This window comes from Hippocampus bargibanti, linkage group LG01, assembly GCF_051943395.1.
Source record: "Hippocampus bargibanti isolate YZ-2025 linkage group LG01, ASM5194339v1, whole genome shotgun sequence".
In the NCBI taxonomy this organism is placed as follows: domain Eukaryota; kingdom Metazoa; phylum Chordata; class Actinopteri; order Syngnathiformes; family Syngnathidae; genus Hippocampus; species Hippocampus bargibanti.
In genome coordinates, this window is record NC_142734.1 from 2,407,497 (window position 1) to 2,424,219 (window position 16,723).

A 16,723-nucleotide genomic window follows, 5' to 3' on the forward strand; every position below is an offset into this window, starting at 1 on the left:
TTAAAAGTTTTTTTTTCCAGACAAGTTTCAAAAATGGACAAAGCCTATATTTGCCGATATTTTAACGGAAGGTGCGGTGGGTTAGCGTTAGCAGCCTTGTGAGACGAGATAATTTGCAGAACAGAAGTGGCGACCTGTGGAGTTGCAGTTATGGTGTAATTCATTTATTTTAGAAGGTTTTCATGGCCTAACTACGTACACAATGTCAATACTTTTGGTCGCGTTCGTGTTCTCTCGGAAGTATGTAGTTCATTAGGCTGCTAACTCACCGCACAACCGAATGATGTATCTCAAATTCTGAAAGTTTTTTTTTTATAAATCTAGCTAATTTGTAACTTCAAATTTAGCAAATTTGTGACTTTAAAGAACAAACGACACCATGTTTTTGTTTCCTAATTGACATCAGAAAAAGCATTTTTTATAGCATCTAAAATAACCAAAACACGCAGGCTGATATTTTTAGTCAAATGCAAAACACCAATAAAAATGAGTTAAAGTGTCCCAAAACTATTTCAAAATAACCTCGGAAATGGTGAGTTTTAGAAGGTCCCGCTCCCTTGTTCGTGATGTCACGCCGGTTATCCTTTAAATCTAGCATATTTGTGACTTTAAATCTGGCCCTAATGCTCTTCCATAGTTTCGCAAAATGTTGCAGGTAGATTTCCTTGAGTCAAACAAGGGGCGGAACATTTAACTCCTTTCCATTGTCTTCCCTCCCAAGCTTCCGCCTCTCAACTTCCCATTTGACCTTCTTTGTGTTTGCCCTCTTGTCTTGACGTCTTGCCCTTCTATTTCGCTTTGTGAGATCAGCGTGGAATCACTTTCTTTTCTCTTGTGGACACCTCTATCAAATGCGATACCGAGTCGTGTGCAACAATAGACGCACGGCGCTGAAACTTCAATGCAACGCCTAGCTAAATTGCACTCAAATTAAAACAAATAATAATAAAAAAAGAAGACGAAGTAAAAAGATAAAAAAATGCCTAACAACCACGCCAGAGGAACCGAACTCCACATATTGAATTTATTTACAGCAGAGAAAGCCAAAATGGAGGTAAGAGCTTGTTTGCAAAAGTAGTCGAAAAATAAGTGGATATACGCCGTATACCGGCGTATACCCACTTTTTATTGCAATTTTATTTCAATTTATTTCAATTTTATGACAGTGCTGTTTTAATTGAATTGATTGTTTTTGATGTTTGGAAGAGAATGATTTGTGTTGTATTTTATGTTAAATATCAACAAGAATGCATTGTCAGTTATAGATTTAAAGTATTTTATTGAAATAAATGTTCAAAAAAATAACCAACACTCATGATAAATACATTTTGGATTCATTTGTGTGACCAGTAGTAACTAAAAACTGCTCCTAATGAAGTCACGATAATTTCATAATAGTGAGCGAGTAGAAATGACAGATTTGTGGATTATTATTATTATTATTATTATTATTATTGTTATTATTGTTGTTATTATTATTATTATTATTATTATTATTATTATTGGACAAATAACATAAATACACAGACAGGCAAATAAATGAATTAGTAAATAAATAAATAACTCGATTAATTACCAAATAAATAAATAGTTAAGATTTAGGAATTAACTTTTTTTGCAAGCTAGCTTACTATCTATTTGAGTTACTTTCGGCTAGAGTGAACGCTGGCATTGCTGGAGAATAAAAACAATGGCTTCAGATTCGGATAATATGCTTTCTTGTTACTCATCCAGTTATGAATATGATTCCAATAGTTCTGAAGAGGAAAGCATACATGTTTGCAATCGATTAAATAATTTATTCCGTGTCATTTTGAGGCAAACGGGCGGGGGGGAATGTCTCACCCAAAAAGAGGCAAGAAAATGGCCACCGAGCTGTGAGGAATGAATCAGCCCGTTTCCACAGGCTGATAAATTCCTTCCATGGAGCTTGGACTCCCTCTGCTGGCGGCTTTTGGGTGTAACACAAGGTTTTCAAAAAAACAAAACAGTACAGCAAAATACATTGACATGATGGAAAGACGCTACAATGCGTCTTTTTTACGATCAGGAGGCGGTCCTTTTCTAACGTCACGTACGGACTCGTCACCAACTCAAAAACAAGACTTCCTGAATGTTCAGCGCCAGTCTTAAAACGTAAAATATAGCTATATGCGGTGGAATATCATTAAAATACGCTCAGTAGAAGTCATTTGAAGCCATTTTACAAATTATGGACACTTGTCCGGAGGCGTCGGTTGTCCTTTAAGGGACGACTACACCGCTGCTTGTTTGGAATTAAAGTGTGTTGTGACGTCATAAATTAAAAGAGCATGTCAGGCATGATCCATTGAGCGACATGTTTGTAAGCAGCTTGCCAGATTGTGTGCGCGAGCGTGAGCAATGTGCCATCACGCTCTCTCCCCTCTTTTCTCTCTACTCTCTCGCTCTCTCACTTGTGTCCAAATATCCCGTCAGACGCTCGCATCCTCTCGAGTTTTCTTTCTCCGGGACGCGGTGGCAGTAGCGGAGGCATTGCTCATTGCAGCCATCACCACCGCCACGTTTGTGCTTTCTTCCTTCAAATCAAGAGTCATTCGCAAGTGCAGGATTTAACGTGCACTTCCGCTCAGTAATGTATATAGACGCGTTCAAAAGGATCCTCTTTGAGCGGCTCAACTGCTTGAAGAGGATGTGTGTGTGTCAGCGCCACAGCAGGTCAGTAAACAGGCAGTGAATGATACGGGATTTGCACCAGCAGCATCCGACGCGTGCATGCATGAAATGTGAATGTGTGGTTCGGGTCAAGTGAACAGGTCAAGTTTGTATACAGCGGGTGATCCTTTGCTAGTTGTGTTTTCTTCACTATAAAGTTTGAAGATTGCCTTGAATTTGTGGTTGTGTGTTGTTTTAAAACTACACAAAATACACTTTATTTTATGTCGATTTTATGTGTTAAATGTGCGATTGTATTGTAATAAAAGAAATGAACGGTACTGTATAATAAAGTTGTTTTATTTGCCTTTGTGATGGTCGTTGATGGTATGATGGAATGGATAGCTTTTTGCATAAAGTGTCTCAAGTAGCTCTGCGTTTTACATCTTTGAAATTATGATATTGCAATAGCAACATATGGAGGCAAACACACTAGAAACTTCATTAATAGCTGGTTCCCTTGCTTGTATGTTCTCTTCAAATTGTACAGATTGCTTGTTATTGTTGTTATTTTTGGAGCCTGATTGATGGCATATTTTAACCTTGCAGACCATACTCTGCGTTTAAAATATCAAAAAAGTTGAAACAAGTCCAAATTTAATTTTCTCACCTTTTCACTTGTTTTTTTTTTCACTTTTGTTTTTTTTTTGTTTCAAGCTCTGTCGTCTCCCTTTCGCGTGTGTGTGTGTTTCTGTTTCTATAACCCCTCCCCCCGCTCACTGCTGCGTGTGTCTTGCTGTGTGTATCCCCTCCCTCCTCTACCACGGATCTTGACCAATCACGTGCGGCTTTAACCGAAGACTGGGGGCGGGGAATAGAGGAAAAAAAGCCGGCTGCCATTTCAGGAGCTGCAAGAACCAGCTTGTTCGCGAACGACACATCATTCATTGTGGCGCTCCGTGTTTTTCCCGAAAAATAGTTTGAATGCCAAGATTATATTTTCGCGAATTTAACGTTCGTAAGGCGAAAAGTTCATGAACTAAAGCGCTCGTAAGTTGAGGTATCACTGTATATGAAAAGGTTTATTTTTCCCTGGCCTCGTTTATAACGCGCACCTAAACTTTGAGTACTTTTTTAGGTTGAACATTTTGTGCATTATACTCGAATAAATACGGTATTTATCGAATCAAACCTGTATTTCAAGCCCCCACCCCTGCAATTAACTGGCAACCAAATGTTCGGTCGCACACTGTAGACAAAGGCTCGAACACAGAAAGATTGTCTTTTACTGCTGACAGGAGACGTAGTCATTCATGACAGACGCCTGAATTCTGCAGCCCTCTGCCAAGCTATTTATTGAAAGAATATGAATTTTAAGTGATACATTAGTAAAACATAGTTTTCTTGATTAGAATACCACGCCTCTTGAGTTCTAAGCATGAACAGCTGTAAGCAATAAAACATTCTTTTCCATGAACTGATAAATTTGTAACCTGCCTTATGAGCTCTTCCTGTGAAGGAGTTTCAAGTCATAAATGGCTTCGGTGATAAAGGAGTTTCCCAAGTCCTAAATTCTGCCAGATCTCCTAGATGAAGATGACAGTTTAAGAGACTGTGTTTGTTGACCTCAGATTGACCTCAGGTTGTCTGTGCTTCAATTGTGTATTTGAGTCACACATGTTGACTAAGCATACAACAGCATGAAACTTTTTAAATATGATAACTTCTATTCTGTCTAATCTCTATCACCAGTCCAAGGTGTGATTTAGCTCCAACTCACCTTGGCGAGGAACAGATGGCTGTTTTCTCGAGTTGTTTGCGTGAAGCTGCGCATAACTAGCTCAAGGTATGTGTTATCCGGTTGAGGGCGTGTCCCTGCGTCATGCAGAGCGCTGACGGATGACGATGCATGGCCTTGACTTTATACCGGTGCTCTGTTGCCCTTTGCAGTCAAGGATGTTTTGATTGATTTGTTACAATAATAATGGCTTGAAGTCCGGATCACCCCTTGAGTAAAAATGGATGTAAATAGGGAGCATGACTAACAAGAGGGGAGGAGAAAAGTGAGGCACCTCTGTCATCGGGTTCCATCGGGGGAGTTGCTGATTGCCTAATTAGATACCTCCTGTGTCCTTCGGCTTTATGCATATTCATGCCGCTGTTTTAAGGTGAGGAAAGAAAAAAAAATGGTGTGTGTGCATATTGTGCCTCTGTGTGTGTGTGTGTGTGTGTGTTTACCCTTGACAGGGCAGGGCTACGCAGGCACATTCTCCCATCTGTGGTCCAAACCTTTTGCTCCCAGCCACCGCATTTAGATTCTGCACTTGTAGTCTGCTCTATTCTTAGTCCACACCACAATTCGCGAAATCTCAACGACAACACGGCAAGAAGATTCACATGCTCACCTTTTTTTTTTCCGGGCTGATTCGATTTGGATCGGTTGGCCCACTGTTAAAGGACAACCGACACCGTTTTTTTTTTGTTCCCTAACTGACATCAGAAAAACGTTTTATAGTATCTAAAAATACTCAAAACACGCAGGCTGATATTTTTAGTCAAATGCAAAACTCCAATAAAAATGAGTAAAAGTGTTCCAAAACTGCCACAAAATGAGCTAGAAAACTGGGGAGATTCAGAAAGTCCCGCCCCCTTGTTCGTGATGTCACTATTGGTCACAAACTGCCTTGCTCCAGAATCAAAACAATGGCTTCAGAGAGTTCATATTCGGAGAAGATGCTTTCTTGTTACTCATCCAGTGATGAATATGATTCAAATAGTTCTGAAGAGGAAAGCATAAATGTTTGTAATCGATTAAAGAAGTCCTTCCGTATCAATTAAAGCCATCTGGACTCCAATGTAGCGCCCAGAAAATGCACAAGATGGCGCCCAATCTCCTTTGGAAATGGGCTGATTTGTCCGCTGGGAATTTGTGTCAACGTCCACTTTCATTATGCGTGTCACCGCTATTAGCTGCGACACACAACGATTCACCATCTCGTTATTAATGTAGTTTTCCTTCGATCCGCGATCAACACGGTGGTTTCAGATGAAAAAAAGTACCCAAAATTATTGTATTTTTTATACATAAAATAAGGTATATTTTGTGTAGTTTTAAGACCTAGAAAATTAGAAAGTAGAAAAGTACAGTAAAGTCTCGTTATATCGATATCGGATATATCGATAGTCCCGGTTATATCGATACTATTTCTATGCACGCACGGAGAAAATTACATGCAAACAGGGTCGGATATATCGATAGTCCCGGTTATATCGATATTTTTTCGGACTCCCTTGAATATCGATATAACGAGACTTTACTGTATGTTTTATGGGGATCTGGGAACGGATTATTCTCATTTTAATGGTTTCCTATGGGAAATTAATTTTTGGGATAGACACTTTTCGCCTTACACACTCTGTCTGGGAACCAATTAAGTTTGTAAGCCTCTATCACTGTATATTAATATATGTAGCTGTATTGCATCAACCCATATTTACAGTACGGAGTCCATTTTTATTTATTTTTATTTTTATTTATTTTTCACCGGTGACGTGTGTCGTTAGCATTTACACAGCGGCATATCTGAAATGTCAAGAAAGCAATGAATCCGTGTATCCTTGAGTCGGATGGGAGTGAGGGATCGATATGTGGGGAAGCAGGCGAGGGAGGAGGAGGAGTCACCTTCAACCGTGGCTTTACTGAATCAGCACGAATGGAAGACACCAACCTGAGGAAGACCTGCTTAGGTGTGACCTTTCCTGTGAATCGCTAATTTTGTTACAATAAAAGCTCGGAGTCAATAATATCATAGTTGAAACAAGTCCAAATGTCACTGTTTTGTATCCATTTTGTCGCACTCTCTCTGTCGTCCGCATGTCTCTTTAATGTTTAAACCACCTTTCCTCACTGCTGCGTTCTTGACCAATCACGTGGCTTTAACCGATGACTGGGGGCGGGGAATAGAGGGCAAAAAAAAAATGTTAGCGGCCATTTTCTTTTTTGGAGAATGGCTTCATTCTCTCTATCTGTAAAGCCCACCCCCCCTCACTGCTGCGTTCTTGACCAATCATGTTCCTTTAACCAACTTGGGGCGGGGAATAGAGGAACAAAACAAGCCGGCTGCCATTTTCTTTTAGGAGAACGGGCTCGTTCGACACATCACTCATTGTGGCAGCTCCGTGTGTATCCCGAAAAATAGTTTGTATGCCAAGGTAAAATGTTCATAAATTTAACATTCGTAAACCGAAAAGTTCTTAAGTCAAGGGGTTCGTAAACCGAGGTATCACCGTATTGACCATTTCCCCCCCCCCATGCGTAATTCTCAGCTGCGAGTTTGATGAAATTGCTGCTGCTTCCTGCCGAGAGCTCATCTCCGGTCGCAGTGTGAGGCCTAATGCGTCATGGCAGACTAAGTGAGAGGACCTCTTATCTCAGCTGTATTCCTGACTACAGCTGCATTAACACAGCACAACATGTACATGCATTCCTTGACCTTGATCCTGAAAGGTTAAAATATCCCCAAAGGGAACGTCACTCTCACTTCGTCCCCTTTTCAGGTGTGTGACACTTACAGTGGCGTTAAGTTTATATGTTACATGTTGTAAAAATGAACATTGTAAAGAGTGATACCTTGGCTTACGAACTTAACTGGTTCCCACACAGAGTGTGTAAGGCGAAAAGTTAGTCTGCCGAACATTAATTTCCTATAAGAAGCCATTCAAATGACAATAATCCGTTCCCAGGTGCCCTTAAAACATAATTTTCCACTACATAAGCCTTAAAACTGCACAAAATATACCTTATTTTATGTATAGTAAATGTGCTATTTTATTGTAATTCAAGAAATAAACTGTACTGTATAATAAAGTCGTTTTATTTACCACATTAGAAACTTCATTAATAGCTGGTTGCCTTGCTTGTATGTTCTCTTCAAATTGTACAGATGGCTTATGCGGGTTATTTGTGGAGCCTGATAAATGGGATATTTTAACTTTACAGTCTACACTCTGCCTTTGAACTAAACTAGTTAGCTAGCTTTAGCAAACTTGCTAGCTCTCGTGAGCTAGCTGTAGCTAGCTAGCTTTATTTAGCCCTATCTAGCGCTGTCTGTCTGTCTGTCTAAGTACAGTGTATCTATCTAACTAGCTATCTCTATCCAGGAGGTGCTTTGTGATGGCGGAATTGTTAATAGGTTTGAGTGATCGCTGGCGCATGTGGCTGCCGCTGCTCACCCGCAGAAAGAAATAGCCTGTGACTGTAAAGTGTCCTTGAGAGTTTTGAAAGACGCTTGTAAATAAAATGTATCATAATGATTATTATTATTCACTGGCGTAGATTTACGATGAGTTGCTGGCGTGCCACACGTCTTTTCATTCCACATATTCTTATCGGCTTTTTCATGTACTTTCATGTTCGGTATTGAGTATGTAAGAACGCTACCGTGCTTTTTTTTTTGTGTGTCGCCGTGAGGTCTATTCTATGTTTTACCAGCTACATGCATTTAATCTTTGATTTTTAAATCTGCCACCGCTGTCCATTTTGTGCGTGGCATTGGCGTGCCCTAGATTTGGAAGTGGGCGTGCAGGACGGGGCTTTAGTTCAGCTTGTTCAGTTTGGTGGGAATGTCGCGAGGGAGAGGTCAGGGCAGGATATAGCTATATTTTACATTTTAAGACTCGCGCTGAATATTCCGGAAGTCTTGCTTTTGAGTTTATGACAAGTCCGCACGTGACGTCACTGAAGGAACGCCTCTGACCGAAGAAAGGACACATTGTAGCAGTCCTTCCATCACGTCAATGCATTTTGCTGTACTTTGGTCTGAAAACGTCGTGTAGGACCAAAAAGAGGCAGAAGAGGGCGACAAAGCTCCATGTAAGGAATTAATCAGCCTTTGGAAACGGGCTGATTCATTCCTTACACGCCTTTGTCGCCATTTTCTGCCCTTTTTTGGTGCGACATTTCCCACCACGGATGCCTCAAAATGACGCGGAATAAATTATTTAATCGATTGCAAACATGTATGCTTTCCTCTGTGTGTGTTTGTTGTCTTCCTTCCAGTAGGTGTTTCACATGTGGAAATATTCGTCATGATTTGTGCGTTCACACGTGTTGTACGTGTGGTTGTACGATGACTCGGTGAATATTGCAATTATCCAGATGTGTGCACTGTTTAAACGAGCATGCACAAACGTGTACACATTTGCCTCTAAATGTGCAGTAACTGGTCTGTAATGATTTTATTATGTAATGGTTGCTAATGCTGACTTCGGTCATATGAAAAAAGTCCTCCGAGACAAATTGGCACAACCCTCACAATCGAGCTGAGAAAACACATAGCCAGCCTAAAAATTCACATAAAGAAAGGACAAACAATTTAAAAGGAGAACACAAAATATCAAGTCGACCTGCGTCGATTTATTGCGCATTGTGGCTGAGCTAAGAAAAACAGCTAATTTTGTTATTGTCGATCATATTTCCAGTTGAAACAGAATGTCGACAATGGGGTGTTCATAACTACAGTGATACCTTGGCTTACAATCTTAATTGGTACCCAAACAGAGTGTGTAAGGCGAAAAGTGTGTATTCCCAAAATTTAATTTCCCATAGGAAACCATTAAAATGAGAATAATCCGTTCCCAGGTCCTCATAAAACATAATTTTCTACTTTCTAATTTTCTAAGCGTTAAAACTAAACAAAATATACCTTATTTTAGCTATAATAAATGTGCTATGGTATTATTGTTAAAGAAAAAAATGTACTGTATAATAAAGTGGTTTTATTTACCTTTGTGATGGTCGTTGATGGAATGGAGTGGCCGGTTTTATCAGCAGTAAACGCCACGATGGCACGAGTCCGGTTTCGGGCCGTTCAGACACGCTGTGGCTCATTAACGTGACCTCCGACGCATGAGGTCAAGACTGCAGCGAGTGCGTGTATCGTCGCCACAGAACAAACACGCGCAATGGGCGGCAGAGAATGCTCAACAGGATTGGATTAATACCCAGCGCCAATCAGTGGTTTTATTTTTAGCATTTGCATCATTACAGACGACTGCACGGATGTCTGAAGAACTCTTCAGACCAACCCCTGAATGAGCCACGCTTGATGGAATATGAATAAGGATTCATACACGTGTGTGTGATTAAGATTTATTGAAGTTCATTTTGCATTGTTTTTTTTCCAGACATACCATAATGCTACAGTGTCGTAACTACTGTCCAATTCAATTACAATTGTGGTCGATACAATTCTGTTAAAGACAGAAACAAATACAGTGATACCTTGGCTTACGAACTTAATTGGTTCCCAGATAGAGTGTGTAAGGCGAAAAGTGTGTATCCCAAAAAATAATTTCCCATAGGAAACCATTAAAATGAGAATAATCCATTCCCAGGTCCCCATAAAACATAATTTTCTACTTTCTAATTTAATAAGCCTTCAAACTACACAAAATATACGTTATTTTATCTATAATAAATGTGCTATGGTATTATAATTAAAGAAAAAAAACGTACATCTTGAGGAATAATCCCTTGGAGGTGCCTTCTCTGCCATAATTTTACCTTGTTCCTCATCAATTGTGTTCCGTTTAGCTGGGGGGTTGATAGCTTTTTGCATCAAGTGTACAGATGGCTTGTGGAGCCTGATTGATGGGAATTTTAACCTTGCAGTCTACACTCTGCCTTTGAACTATCAATTTTGAAACTAGTCCAAATGTCACTGTTTTTTATCCATTTTGTCACTCTCTGTCGTCTGCCTGTCTCTTTAATGTTTAAACCACCTCCCCACTGAAAAACACTTCTAAATATTTTACTTTTATGCCTCTCTTGGTCAAAAAGGTTCCCGACCCCTGGTCTAAAGTCTACGTCAAAGTTTATCTACTTTCGGGTAATAAGGTGCGCACGGTGCGTTATTAATTTGCTTATTTACTGTATGTCTTGTCAAACTTATTGTAATGTTGTCGTTTTAATGTCCTTTAGTTTTCACGGTGTTCCAAGTGGTCCACAATAAACGTTTGTGAGATCAGTACGAAGCATCAACCTTGACCGGGGTAGATACAATCCAGATATTTTAGGCCTATAACCCATCTCGTGTTTGCCAAATATGACGTATGTATTTACTGTTGATCATAGTATTTTTAGTTTGTACTTGGTGTAAACGATTTTCCGAGTTCTGACCAGTTGTGAATACATCCAATGGGATCTGCCGAACGGACTCATGTTGCCAAGTTTAAACAGTCGCTTCCTGCGCCAGACTCAGGCTGAGCGGCGCTTCCCCATCTTCCCGTGACCTTTGCACTTATCTCCTCTCATGTTACTCCTGCCAGAGCCCATCCCTCTGTCCTTCACAACCTTCCTTCTCATTTTCATCTCTTCCTCCAATCACAAACAGCCAATCCTGTCACTGGTGTCCGTCAGAAAGGAATGAAAAGACGTACGGTGTCCTTCTCTTGCTGTCTAATGGAATTCGTTCAGCCTTGAGGGTGCCGCCGCTCAGGCTTATCTGGCCCTGAAACGCTGCCCTTGTTATCCCTCTCATAGGCGAGGGTCATCGTCGTCTCGCATTCGCTTAAGAGGATTTGGAATGTGACGATTAAGTGATGCATAATGGCTAATTGCTTGATGAAGACAGAGGTACTATGGGATCAATAAGTGTAGCAAATCTTATTTGAATGTATTGCCAATGTGTTTGAAATACAATAATATACAGTGATACCTCAGCTTACAAACTTAACTTCTTCTTCTTTTCCTTTCGGCTAGCTTTCTATCTGAATTACTTCCGGGTTGAGTGAAGGCCTAGCTAGCTATCCGTTAGCTATCTATTAGCTATCTAGCTTTCTATCTGAGTTACTTAGCTATGTATTAGCTGTCTATTAGCTAGCTTTCTATCTGAGTTACTTCCGGGTTGAGTGAAGGCCTAGCTTGCTATCTGTTCACTATCTATTAGCTAGCTACCTTTCTATCCAAGTTACTTAGTTATTGAATTAGCTGTCTATTAGCTAGCTAGCTTTCTATCCGAGTTACTTAGCTATCTATTAGCTGTCTATTAGCAAGCTAGCTTTCTATCTGAGTTACTTCCGGGTTGAGTAAAGGCCTAGCTAGCTATCTGTTAGCTATCTATTAGCCAGCTACCTTTCTATCCAAGTTACTTAGTTATCGAATTAGCTGTCTATTAGCTAGCTAGCTTTCTATCCGAGTTACTTAGTTATCTATTAGCTGTCTATTAGCAAGCTAGCTTTCTATCTGAGTTACTTCCGGGTTGAGTAAAGGCCTAGCTAGCTATCTGTTAGCTATCTATTAGCTAGCTACCTTTCTATCCAAGTTACTTAGTTATCGAATTAGCTGTCTAGTAGCTAGCTAGCTTTCTATCCAAGTTACTTAGCTATCTATTAGCTGTCTATTAGCAAGCTAGCTTTCTATCTGAGTTACTTCCGGGTTGAGTGAAGGCCTAGCTTGCTATCTGTTCACTATCTATTAGCCAGCTACCTTTCTATCCAAGTTACTTAGTTATCGAATTAGCTGTCTATTAGCTAGCTAGCTTTCTATCCGAGTTACTTAGCTATCTATTAGCTGTCTATTAGCAAGCTAGCTTTCTATCTGAGTTACTTCCGGGGTGAGTGGCATATCTCCACATCTCTAGTCTCACCGCCACCTGTTCTCCGTTCTCGCTTCAGATCACAATGTCATCTGTAAACGTCATGGTCCAAGGAGATTCTTGTCTAACATCGTCTGTCAGCCTGTCCATCACCATAGCAAATAAGAAGGGGCTCAAAGCTGACCCCTGGTGGCGCCCCACCTCCACCTTGAAACTTGAAACAAACGTAACTGATTCCCAGAAAGTGTGTATAAGGTGAAATGTTCATCTTCCAAACATTTATTTTCTGTTTGCATGTGAAAGTACCGCCCGCGTCTGTCTGTTTGAACACAAACACACGGCAGCACAACGAATGGCTGTTCACAACACCAAAACATTCTATCATGCTCGCTCCACATCCTCGCCGTGTTGTTATGTAAACATATGCTCACATGGGAAAAAAGCTGAATGCAAAGGTCTACACCACATTGCAAGATCGTTATTGGTGTTGCAAAGCATGTTTTTCTTGTTTGAACCCCCATCACAAAGGTGATGACAATAAATAAATAAAACTCCTTCAGAGGAAGTTGCTAACTGATTATTCTCATTTGCATGTGAAAGTACAGTAAAGTCTCGTTATATCGATATCGGATATATCGATAGTCCCGGTTATATCGATACTATTTCTATGCACGCACGGAGAAAATTACATGCAAACAGGGTCGGATATATCGATAGTCCCGGTTATATCGATATTTTTTCGGACTCCCTCGAATATCGATATAACGAGACTTTACTGTATTTCAAATGCTATTTGTGAATCTTCCGGAATTTACACCTTCCTTGATAGATTTCTGCTGCGATTGACACTTTCTGACATGACACTTTGAAGCCGCTAGAACGGCTGCCTTCGCAGTAGCTCCTGTATTTTGATTTCGCTGCTGTGAAATGTAAATTTCTCCACTGTAAAAACAAATAAAGGCTCATCCAATCTAATGTAATCTAATCTAAATCCCGTTTCCTGTTCCTTGCAGCTCATTTGCCATGTCTAAAACTGCCACGAGGAAGCTGCACTGGCGTTCCAGGATGCAAGATACCTTCATCCCATTGATCGACTCGTCGGGGGAGCTCGGCGTGGCTGTCGGAGGAGGGGCCGATTACGGAGAGTTTCCTTTTGTCACGGTCACCCCAGGGGACGGAATCAATGTAGGCGACATCATCCTGGAGATTGGTGGAACGCCTGTACTGGGCATGACGCTTGGCGATGTACGTGGGGTCCTTAATTCTTGCCCCAATCCTGTCCGCATCAAAACCGTGTCACCAGGTATGATTGGGCAAACATTGTGTTTTCACCGAGCTAATGTACAATGGCCTTTTCACCATGACTTCACAAATACAGTGATACCTTGGCTTACGAACTTAAATGGTTCCCAGACAGAGTAAGGCGAAAAGTGTGTATCCCAAAAATTAATTTCCCATAGGAAACCATTAAAATGAGAATAATCCGTTCCCAGGTTCCAGTAAACATAATTTACTACACCAAATATACCTTATTTTAAGTATAATTAATGTTTCGATCCAAGTTACTTAGTTATCGAATTATCTGTCTATTAGCTAGCTAGCTTTCTATTTGAGTTACTTCCAGGTTGAGTGAAGGCTGATTCTGCTTTCCCATAAAACAACTTATCCTGTGACTGTAAAGTGACCTTGAGAGTTTTGAAAGGTGCTTGTAAATGAAATGTATTATTATTATTATTATCACGATGTTTATCCGCACTCGTCAATTAGCGCAGTTGTTTCAAGGCGATCGGCAGTCAGCGCTCACAGACGAGGTCGCGACTGTGCCAGGGGTGATGTGCCATCTAGTTGTCCGTCATTTGGGATGGGTCCTTGACGATAACAACACGGGGCACGGCTAACGGATGCCTCGGTCACTTCCAAGCGGAATAAAATGTCAGCGGAGTGTTACCTGACCGCAGCTCCCCCCCCCCCCCTCCCCCGTGGCCTTGCCGCCTTGATTGATAGCTGATTTGGCCACCGGCGCATTCACGATCATTTCGGAAGCCTCTGCTCGTCCATCCGCTGACAGAGGAACTGCGTGTTACATTGACAGTGATGGATGAGGTGCCTCCTTCTTCTGACTATCAAGTCAACTTACTCAGCTCACGTCTGGAAGTAGTGGGCACCTTTAGGAGTTTGCTCAACTTGCATTTGAACTTGATTCAACTTAGGACTATTCACCTCAAATGTATTTATATGACATACAGTGATACCTTGGCTTACGAACTTAATTGGTTCCCAGACAGAGTGTGTAAGGCGAAAAGCGTGTATCCCAAAATTTAATTTCCCATAGAAAACAATTAAAATGAAAATAATCCGTTCCCAGGTCTCCATAAAACATAATTTTCTACTTTCTAATGTTCTAAGCCTTAAAACTACACAAAATATACCTTATTTTATGTATCATAAATGTGCTATGGAATTATATTATATATTCTGTGGGCCCTGCAATTGTTCAAAAGTGAAAATGACGAAAACCCTGGCACTGGAGTGGACACATTTTTTTGCACATACAGTGAGACCTCAACTTACGAACTTAATTGGTTCCCAGACAGTGTGTAAGGCGAAAAGTGTGTATCTCAAAAAAAAAAATCCCATAGGAAACCATTAAAATGGGAATAATCCGTTCCCGGGTTTCCATAAAATATACTTTTCAACTAAATAAGCCTTAAAACTACACACAACATACCTTATTCTATGTATAATAAATGTGCTATTGTATTGTAATGAAAGAAATACACTGCATTGTATCATAAAGTCACTTTATTTACATTTGTGATGGTCATTTATGGCTTGATGGAATGGTGTTGGAGGTCAAAGGGAATTGCAGTTTGGAAAGAGAGGCGCATTACATGAGGACTGTAATTAAATAAATAAACTGTGCTGTAAAATAAAGTTTTATTTACCTTTTTGATGGACGTTGATGGCTTATGGAAGGAGAGTCACCTTCCATAAGGACTGTTGGTAACTTAACCTCTGGTGCTGTTCGGTCGTGTGCTTCCGCCGAAGATCACTCCGCCCGCCGTGGTGGGTGTGTATTATGAAAAATAGTGCTTATTATAAGGTTTAATTTTCAGAAATGTGAAGTTTGTAAGACGAAAAGTTTGTAAGTTGAGGTCTCACTGTAGTCTGGCAGTGAACGAGTTAAGTTTCACCCAAAAGATGAATATCCCCGATGTTTTGTTATCATGCTAGCATAAACACCAAATCAATACTCCAGCTTTCTCATTCAGAGCAATGGTTCAGCATGCGATTTAACATCCTCAGCTTGCCTCCCTTTGGCTCCATTAATTCCGATAAATACAGTCACGGTAATCAAGCAGAGCAGTTCATAGCGAACACCCGCCACTATGTTTTTGCTGTAGGTCGTTTCTCAATATGATGAACACAGAGTACGGTCTCATAAACATGCAAAGTATGCATTTACTAAGAGCCTACGTGTCAATGTTCTAAGAAGGCGGGTCTCGTTATAAATTGGAACCACCATATACTTGTGAACTTTCCCTTGAACTCTGTTATGTTTCTGTGATAGCAACATGAAATGTATTTTGGGATACAGTGATACCTCGGTTTACGAACCCGTTGGCTTACGAACTTTTCGGTTTACGAACGTTAAATTTATGAAAATTTTACCTTGGCATACAAACTATTTTCCGGGATACACACGGAGCTGGCACAATGAGTGATGTGTCATTCACAAACGAGCCTGTTCTCCTAAAAGAAAATGGCAGCCGGCTTAAGTCCTCTATTCCCCACCCCCAGTCATCGGTTAAAGCCACGTGATTGGTTAAGAATGCAGCGGTGAGGGGAGGTGGTTTAAACATTAAAGAGATAGGCAGATGACAGTGGAGAGTTTCAACTTTGATTGTTCAAAGCAGAGTGTAGACTGCAAGGTTAAAATTCCCATCAATCAGGCTCCACAAATAACCCGCACAAGCCATTTGTACACTTGATGCAAAAAGCTATCAACCCAGCTAAACAAACCACAATTGATGAGGAACAAGCTAAAATTATAGCAGAGAAAGCACCTACAAAGGATCATTCCTCAAGATGGTGATAGAAGAAGGCTTCGTTCCTCATCAAGTATTTAATGCTGATGAAACCGGCCACTCCATTGCATCAAGCCATCAACGACCATCACAAAGGTAATTAAAACGACTTTATTCTACAGTCCAGTTTATATCTTTAATTATAATACCATAGCACATTTATTATACACAAAATGAGGTATAATTTGTGTAGTTTTAAAGGTTAGAAAATTAAAAAGTAGAAATTCATGGGGACCTGGGAACAAATTATTCTCATTTTAATGGTTACCTATGGGAAAGTAATTTTTGGGATACACACTTTTCACCTTACACACTCTGGGAACCAATTTAGTTCGTAAGCCAAGGTATCACTGTATTTCTCAAGCCAAGTCTTCATAAAAATCGACCGATGCAACCTTGGATTAA

The 16,723-nt window shown here is 40.4% G+C and overlaps 1 protein-coding gene across 3 annotated transcripts in view; it reads left to right on the forward strand.

Moving 5' to 3' along the window:
- The first annotated feature begins 758 nt into the window (after positions 1-758).
- magixb (MAGI family member, X-linked b) overlaps positions 759-16,723 on the forward strand; it is a 53,162-nt gene continuing 37,197 nt past the window's right edge. The window contains exons 1-2 of one of the 3 annotated variants that reach the window (XM_088989809.1): positions 759-1,054; positions 13,244-13,533. In XM_088989809.1, the coding sequence (XP_088845935.1) occupies positions 13,254-13,533 (280 nt within the window). In that variant the 5' untranslated portion in view covers positions 759-1,054; positions 13,244-13,253. Of the gene's footprint in view, positions 1,055-2,244; positions 2,698-13,243; positions 13,534-16,723 lie in introns of those variants that run through there. The other 2 variants (XM_088989817.1, XM_088989799.1) reach the window with 2 other exon arrangements.